Source organism: Leuciscus leuciscus (genome assembly GCF_965113295.1).
Source record: "Leuciscus leuciscus genome assembly, chromosome: 5".
NCBI classification, from domain to species: Eukaryota; Metazoa; Chordata; class Actinopteri; order Cypriniformes; family Leuciscidae; genus Leuciscus; species Leuciscus leuciscus.
Window position 1 is genome coordinate 26,699,892 of NC_138729.1, and position 9,202 is coordinate 26,709,093.

Sequence of the window (9,202 nt, forward strand, 5' to 3'; positions counted from 1 at the left end):
CCGCAATAATCTTCAACAGAAATAATCAACTGCTGCAATATCTATTCCGTTATGACCAAATACATATATAACATTGTCATATCCATTACCATGCTAAAAATCTTCTGAAAGTTGTCATGATAAAGATATCTGTAAAAAAAAATTAAATAACCAAAATGTAGATGTTTTCACTTCTGATATTTTGCAAATGTAACTGTATTGTTGTTTAGCATTTAGATTTAGATATCAGCACTGAAATGTAATGAAGCATGTTTGACACTATTTTGATGGTCGTTGTTCTCTTCCCCAGGGGGCCGAATCCCAGTAAGGTCTTACAGCAGTTGCTCGTCCTGCAACCAGAACAGCAACTCAGCATCTTCAACACGCTGCGCAATCACTTGCGAGAAAGGGGCATGCTGCCCCCTGCTGTGGAGGGAGCCCAATGACGGACAACTCCTCCACAGCAGACAAAAACAGTTCATGTCCTGTTGAACTCTGCAAACATTCACTCATGACTGTGATCACAAGAGCACACTCCCAACCGACCGCAGGAGCTCCTGTACAGAGAGTGTGACGTCTGCTGCAAACTAAACTCTCACTATTAACCCATTACAGACTTAACCACAAGAGGGCGACACGGTTCTCTTGACTTGAGTCACTGTTTGGGAAATCAACATCAGAGGTCTTCCAATCAACAACAAACATGCAAAACAAAAGATCCAAGCACATGGTAAGTGAATGTATAGCACTACAAGAAAGGCGCTTCAGCGGAGTGACATCATTGTTCTGATTTTGATAGCGGCTGTGGCCTGATATATGAGTGTATGATTTGCTTTGCGAATGCAATAACTCATGGTGGTGACTTTAGGTGAGATGCCATTATTCTCATAGTTAACATTTGAATGAGCTTGATTTATAACAGGGGTCCTAAACTTAAAGCATTGGAAAACAGTGAGTCTAAAACCGAAGCATGTCCGTAAGTCCTACTGTTACTGCTTTTTCCATTCCACATTACTGAGGGTGTTTGTGTGAGTGCTAGAGTAACTCACTTGTGTGTGTACATATCATCATATGTATTATTGTACATATATATGATATACTAGATCAAATATAGTGAGAGATTATACATTTATTACAATAATATATAAGGCTTAACATATTCTATATTATAGTAAGTTATGAAAATGATATGCAAGAAGACCTCGACTTGTCTTCCAATCCAGCATGGCTAAACTTCTCTATGGGTGGAGAATAACTTGAACGGGTTGTTTTTGGGGGAGAAACAGCCTTTTTGAGAAGGTGATCTACTGTTCCCCTAAGTGACCATTCGTTTTAGTTGCACTGTATCTACTGAGTCGAAAGATTCACTCTGAACTGTTTTCAATTAGCTTTTCAGGTTTTAATATCAAAAAGCACTGGTGCTTTTTTGAGCAGATATCCAATATCTGAAAGAAAGAAAAAAAATTAAATGTGCTTAAATTTACAGAAAATGGTAAGTTGTTTATATGTTTTTTGTTTTTAATTTGTTTTTACAATATCTTCCCTGCAATATTGTTTTTAGCTGCTCTTGTTTTTAAAAACCTGAATTTTCATGTTATTTTAATTAAGTGAAATCTTTCAGAATTCTTTACCAAACAAATGTGTACCAAAGCACTGTCAATTATGCTGTGAAAGAAAAACAACTTAAATATAACACAATGATTAACATTTGTCAAATACTACAACCTAAAAATAATAATAATAAATTCCTGTAACAATTAATAAACCAACTGAATAAATTGGGTATTTATAGTAGTTAAAGGCACTTAAAAGAACAATTAACATTACTCTTGGTTATTGTAACTTTTTTCTGGCTTTAAGTTAAAAATTCAGATCCAACAAGAGGATTTGTAAAAAAAAAAAAAAAAAAAACTTTGCCCTAATTGCACATCATGGACCAGTTGTGTGTATTGCAAAGCCCCCCAAATATATATTATTATTATTATGACTATGATTATGACCCCTTACCTTATTCATTCCTGTCTGAAATAGGTTTACATGTTTCTTTCGTTCACATCTGCTGTCCTGTAGACATTTTGCAGTCATGTGAGAATGTTGTGTTTATAGAAATATGAATCCTATCAGACCAAACAAAGAAAGGTGGCTATAGCTTATTTTGTGGATGTCACAATTGTATTAGAATTTTAGTTTTTGAGAGCTGCTGTACAATTTATCATGTTACCAATATATAATATTGTGCAAGCTTATCCTGTTCAGAAGCTTAGCAGAAAATGGGTTTCAAATTACTTATCACGGTTTGTGTTATTCATTGTTTTAAAAAATGGGAACCTTTATTTATGTCTGTTTGATTTTCAGATTATTATTTTTTTTATATAAATCTAAGTTTTCAGTAATTGATATTTACCAGAAGACAAAGTAACAAATAATGGGCAATACTGGGAAAAAGTAAGAATTATTATTATATTACTGTTACTATTGCAATGCTACACTTGGTGAATAAACTTAACTTTTGACCTACTCTCACTGTGGTCACATTTATTACATGATTTCAGTTTTCCACCACAAATACAGTATTTCTGCAAGCAGCAATTGAGTGTTTATTCTCAAAATTGTATCTTTGTTTGTTGATATTCCCAAAACTAAAGCAGACTGTTAATGTGAAGAAAAGTAGAATAATCAACAACAACCACTTGAAATAGCAATTGAAATGTTGGACAAGTGCATTTTACATTTAACATCTTGCAGTCAGTATGTTAACATTTAGATGAAATACAAACCAAAAGTAATCTCAAACACCACAAACAAACAAACAAACAACATCTTATAATGGCTTATACATCTTGATTTTCATGATCTCTACCTGTTCCATCCAGATCAGACTGTAAAGTGCAACGGCGACTTCGTTATTTAATCTAAGGTGCATCACTGGTTTCATTGCCACACAAAATGAACATAAGAATTTTATAGAGCATTACAAAACATTGACAGTGCATTCACCTCAACCTAATGCATGATGTTTTGGATGTTTATGCAGCTGTATGAACGATTTCTGCCACCAGAACCAGCCGAGACCTGAACCATAGCTCCATTAGAATAGGAAGCCACCTAAAAAAAAACAATTCCAGCTCTTTATATATGATCATATTAACATTGCAAGAAGTTAAGTACAAAAGTCAAAATAATTAACAAATAAAAAATAAAGTAGGAATTCTAAAACCAACCTAACTTATCCTGGTCTTAAAAACTTGGTAGTTCTTTTTGTAGATCTTACTGTTTGAATTAAGTGAAAACCTTTAGGTAACTTAATTCACATTCAAATATGAACAAAAAACAAAGACAATGTTTTGGCATGCTAATACAAACTGTAAGATGCTGAAAAACTTTAGTGCATTTCTGTAAGGAGAAAAAAAAAATCTCTTCCGCCCTCCGCAGACCAATGTTACGACATTGAAGACTCATCGTGATGAAGACCAAGCGCTTCTCACACTACATCAATCACTTCCACTGTCTATTACACTAAATAACTGGAGAGATCTGACCTATACGGATGCCTTCTACAGCACAAAGCTGTCAGTTGCAGCATTAATTATAAACAATGGTGTCGGAAAGCTAGCCTAACCTTGATCTTAGGTCAAACATTGAGATGTTTTCTTCTTCTCCGTTCACTAAGTCAGTACATCAGTAATAGGCAACCGTAAGTCCTCTTCCTCTACTGGAACGCTGTCCAAATCATTCCTTGCAGAACAGAAGAGCCATCTGAGTAGCGCCAGCGCTACACGGACCAGAAGCCTCAGTAACAGAAAAGCGAACGGCACACCTATCTCCATCATGTGAAAGATGGGCGCGCTGAAGCGGCTCAGGATGCAGGTGAGGAAAAAGGTCCCGAGCGCCACGCAGGGGTAGAGCGAGAGCTTGGCCAGCATAAAGGTGTGGTCTCGACCGCCGTAGCGCACGTACGGGTGCAACGTCTCGCGCTCCGTGAAAAGCGCCACCACCCACATCGCTAGCTGGAACAGACCTGCGAAGAAGATGATGACGCAGCTGATCTGCACGGCCTCCAGCTCATTGCGGGAGCCTCTGGGAAACTCGTGCGTGAGCTGGTAGGCGAGGGGCAGGCCACCCACAAAGGCCAGGGAGAACGTGTTGAAGAGGCCCATGAGGCGCGTGGCCTTGGTCACGTGCAGGAAGAGAGAGTGATGAACGAACCAAAGCAGCCCGACGGTGGCGTAGGAACCGAAGTAGGCCAGGTACTCGGGGCCGTACTCTTGAAGCGCAGCAGTGAGGCTGTTGTTAAACTGCTTCTTCACCACAGACGGATCAGGCACGTTGCCTTCACTGTGTAAACAGACAGTTTATTAAGCTCTCAAATCTCCTTAGATATTTAAAGGGATGGTTCACCCAATAATGACAATTCTGTCATTAATTCCTCACCCTCCAAACCTGCAAGACTTTCGTTCATCTTCGGAACACAAATGAAGATTTTTTTAAATGAAATCTGAGAGATTTTTGTCCTTCCATTGACAGCTACAAAACAACCACTTTGAAGTTTCAAAAAGTTCATAAAGAGATCATAAAACTAATCCATATGAATTGAGTGGTTTACTCCAAATTTTCTGAAGAGCCCAGATTTGCTTTACATCATGAACAGGTTGAATTTAGGCTTTTATTCACATATAAAAATTCATTAAACTCAAACATTAGCTGTAGTAAACGAAAGCTCAAGCATGTTCACTTGATGTGCGAGAACCAATGAGGTTCATTCTCGTGTTACGCGGCACGTTTGAGCTTCTGCAAGAACCAATGAGTTTCATTCTCGTGTTACGCAGCACGTTTGAGCTTCTGCAAGAACCAATGAGGTTCATTCTCGTGTTACGCAGCACGTTTGAGCTTCTGCAAGAACCAATGAGGTTCATACTCGTGTAACACAGCACGTTTGAGCTTCTGCAAGAGATTTGCTCTCGCGCATCAAGCAGGTTCGGTTGAGCTTCTGTTTATGTTCGCTGATCAATGTTTATATGTGAATAAAAGCCTAAATTCAATCTGTTCATCATATAAAGCGATCGTGTCTCTTCAGAAAATTTGGACTAAACCACTCGATTCATATGGATTAGTTTTATGATCCCTTTATGAACTTTTTGAAGCGTCTAAGTGTCAATTGTATAGCCGCCAATGGAAGGACATAAATCTCTCAGATTTCATTAAAAATATCTTCATTTGTGTTCCAAAGATGTCTTGTGGGTTTGGAACGACATGAGGGAGAGTAATTAATGACAGAATTTTTTTTTTTTTGTGAACTATCCCTTTAACAAAGCTTTGTCAACTTTGATGCTGTTACACAACTAGTAGCCTGTCCAATAGAGCAATGACAAAGCCAATGCTGCTGACTAAATCGTAAACTGTCATATTACCTTTGGAGGATAGTAAAATACAAACCAAATGTCTAAGATGAGCAGTGTGGCTACGATTGCATACACCCCATCACTGAACGCCTCCACTCTCTCTTTACTCAAAGGTTCACTGGGCTGATACGTGTAGAAGAGCATTGAATCTGGACTGTCTTCCACCTGACCTGAGTTTATAGAAAACATGATATAATGCAGATTACAATTACATAACCTTTCAAAAGTTTGGGATCAGTAAGATTTTTTAAAAAGAAATTAAAGTGATATTTCACCGCTGGAAAGATGAATGTGTATTTAAATTGGGTAATTTATGTAGTAGAAATGTGAAATTATTTTAGAAGTTGGTGCCTTCTAGACTGAGAAAAGCCAGAAAATTAATTTTTGGCTCATGCGGATGAAAGACAACAACTCCCAGAATGCACTTGCTTCGCTGCCCTACGTGGCCACTCCCAAGCCACGCCTACCGGTTACAGAGGGCAGTATCGGAAGAAATGATACAACAAGGCTACTAGTTGACTTGAAACTGAAAAGACGCCGTTTTATCGTGAGATCCCACCCCCTACGGACGGGTTGAAAACATGCGGAACTAGCTCCTACTACTGGCTGTAGTCTCCAGCCTCCGGCCAAAAAAGCCTCAGATGACGCAAAATGACGATTTTTACGTCATCGGAGCTTTTTTTTTTTTTCAGACACACAATACATAAATCTCTCGTCTCAGGGGGACATGAGGGAGGGAAGCACGGTCATTCGAAAATACTACCGGGTTTCTATTGATACAAAGCTTCATGCTAATCGGTGAAGTATCTCTTTAATCATTTTATTTAGGATGCATTATATATTGACCAAAAGTGACAGTAGACATTTATAATGTTACAAAAGATTCTATTTAAAATAAATGCTATTCTTTTGAACTTTGTTTATCAAAGTATCCTGAAAAAATGCATCATGGTTTCCAAATAAATATTAAGCAGCACAACTGTTTTTAACATTAAAAAATGCTTTTAGAGCAGCAAATCAACATATTAGACTGATTTCTGAAGGATCATGTGACACTGAAGACTGAAGTATTGATGCTGAAAATTCAGCTTTACCATCACAGGAATAAATTACATTTTAAAATATATTAACATAGAAAAACGTTGCTTTAAATTGTAATAATATTTCACAATAATACAGTTTTTATTGTCTTTTTTAAAAATGAATACAGCCTTGGTGAGAATAAGAGACTTATAGTAAAGGAACTTAAATGAACAAAATTAACATTACTCTTGGTTATCATAACTTTTTTCAGGCTATTTTCTTTCAGAAAACACTGAACCAACCCCAAACATTTGAACAGTAGTGTATGTAGTAAAACAATGACAACAAAACACCTATCCAATGTAAGAATAAGAGTGAAGTGTTGTGGCATTTTGATCTCACCACCAATGGTTTTATTCCGGATCCACTTTAAACACTCAGAGATGTAGGGCAGGAATATGACAATAGCCAAAATGACGTAGGACTACCAAGGGAAAAATATATAAATAAAAAGAATTAATTCTACTGTTTATATATAAATTGTTTTAAGGTAAAAAAGATAACTTATATATGATGATATGTAATATATAAAAAAAATTATAAGTAAATGTTATATATATAAATTTACATACCAATTGGAAGAAGATAACTGAAAAAATGCTGGCGAACAGGCACATGATCGGAACCCTCATGATGACTTTGAGGATGTGCTGCTTGTAATAAGCCTGATTTTCAGACATTTGGATCTGGTCATTGAGGAGGAAAGGATGGCTGAATCCATACAAGACAATCAAGCACTATGGACAGAGACACACACAAAAACATATGACAGTAAAAACCAAACAGTGTTCAAAATAATGGAGATCTCAAAGATTCTTATGCAGGTAATGTTGTTCAGCACATGCTCACGTTCTCACCTGAATTAAACCGATCACCATGACACAAGCACAGAAGAGGAGGATGCCAAGAATATAATTAGGGAACATTGCCATGAGAGAGAACTATGAGAAGATAGTGAATAAAGTAAACATAAAAAAACAACAATCATGAACAGGCAGAGAAAGGAGGCAAAAGGGAAGTACAATGTCATCAAATTGTGCTGAACTAAGAAATCTTTCAAACATGAGTGGTATGACTCACTGTGTATGGTAGAAAGGTTATAAGCATCATACATGCCTGAAATGGAATAGAAATGAGATGTTGAATAGTTATTAAACTCTTTCAAAATTAATATGTAGCTACTTTACATTTATTATTCTTGTAAAGTTTAGGCAATACTTTGTGTGTTCTCACCAGGTTCAGCAGTGCAAGTGTGTCATCAATGCGTTCAATGACTTGAAACAACCTGAAGACAAATACTTAAATGAAATCTCTATGCAAATGAATAAAACGAGCAGTTACATGATGTTATTAATTGATAGACTGTAGCGCTTGAATGCTCTCACCGGATATGTGCAGCCCATGCAACAGTGACAATCAAAAAAGTCATCAAGTAGACAGCAACCTTGGTGGTGAGCAAAGACTGAATACTCTGTTTCAGTTCCTGAATATAGAGCGATCATATCAGTTAGGAGATAAACATGCAACAAATTGTTTTACACTTGCATTTTGTCTGGAACAGCTCACCCTAAAATGATTTATACACCCTCATGTAGATCTAAACCCATTTGACTTACTTTCTTCTCTTGAACATACATGTACAAAACAATATAATATGTTCCACAAAATAAAGTCATAAGTATTAGATCAACATGAGGGTTTGTAAATGATAACTGAATTTTCATTTTTTGGGGGGTTAACTGTCACTTGAAGGCAATATTATAACGTTGTTTTACCTCAGTATCCTGAAATTTAGTATGTGAAACAGGCAGTATCTGTGAAAACAAAAATTCATGACACGTTTAGTGCGTTTTTTCCATGCATATGTTTTATAAACCAATGATTTTAAGGGATCCAAGAGAACAGGCGAGTTACAGTAAATGTCAGCGGTTTGTCATATACGATCTAAATGTGCATTCAAGACATTAAATTCAAGTCCTTTGTTTTTCGTCTGCAGCAGCAGAAGGCTCTCTGTGTGAGTCCCCTCACCATTACAGTGGCGATGATGGAGATGAGCGCATCACTGTAGGCGAGCAGGCGGTGTGAGGACTGCGTGCTGCTGTGTCCCTCCTTCTCCGACGAAGACAGGCTCTCCGGGAAGGAATTCGAGTGATTCCTCGGTTTCCGTCTCTTCTCCATTTCCTCGTCATCGTGGTGCTCGATTATTTCGCTTTCATCATTTTCTCCCATGACCGCGGCGGTGTGTGGTGTCACTGCCTGGACGGTGCAGGCATGAAGCCACAGTACATTTGTTTGCAAACACCGATGATTCGATATCAGCTGACCGGAAGTTAGCGATGTCGGTTTCGTGAACGAGTCGTTTATTTGAGTCGGATCTTTTTAATGAATCTATTGAACTGGTTCACAAATCCGGACTGAACATTTTGTTGATGTATTGTATATGACGATCTGAATGGTATTTTTCGTGATAATTCAGAGAACCGATGTATTTGGAGTGAACCTAGGATTTGACTGACCGGAAAAATATATTCGGTTGGGTTACTTCATTAGCCAATTAATATAACTTCTAGTATTTGTTTTATGTAAATATTATATAATTATATTTATTTTCTAAATAGATGTATGCTTTTATTAGCTAAATATGGGGGTGAAACAAACTGAACTTGAAATGTATGTAAAAGCGCCAATGAATCGTTTTTGAACCAATTCTTTGAGTCGGACCTCAACTCACAATCACATCA

At 37.2% G+C, this 9,202-nt stretch overlaps 2 protein-coding genes across 2 annotated transcripts in view; one reads left to right on the forward strand and one right to left on the reverse strand.

Moving 5' to 3' along the window:
- cds1 (CDP-diacylglycerol synthase (phosphatidate cytidylyltransferase) 1) overlaps positions 1-2,497 on the forward strand; it is a 25,835-nt gene extending 23,338 nt beyond the window's left edge. The window contains exon 13 of the mRNA XM_082169829.1: positions 290-2,497. Coding sequence (XP_082025955.1) covers positions 290-425 — 136 coding nt within the window. The 3' untranslated portion in view covers positions 426-2,497. The remainder of the gene's footprint in view (positions 1-289) is intronic.
- tmem175 (transmembrane protein 175) lies at positions 1,912-9,202 on the reverse strand. The gene is made up of 10 exons (XM_082169828.1): positions 8,490-9,202; positions 8,237-8,275; positions 7,847-7,944; positions 7,695-7,746; positions 7,542-7,577; positions 7,319-7,402; positions 7,034-7,198; positions 6,804-6,885; positions 5,413-5,548; positions 1,912-4,314 (listed from the first exon to the last, which is right to left on the reverse strand). The coding sequence occupies exons 1-10, from the start codon at positions 8,688-8,690 to the stop codon at positions 3,645-3,647; spliced, it is 1,563 nt and encodes a 520-aa protein (XP_082025954.1). The 5' UTR covers positions 8,691-9,202; the 3' UTR covers positions 1,912-3,644.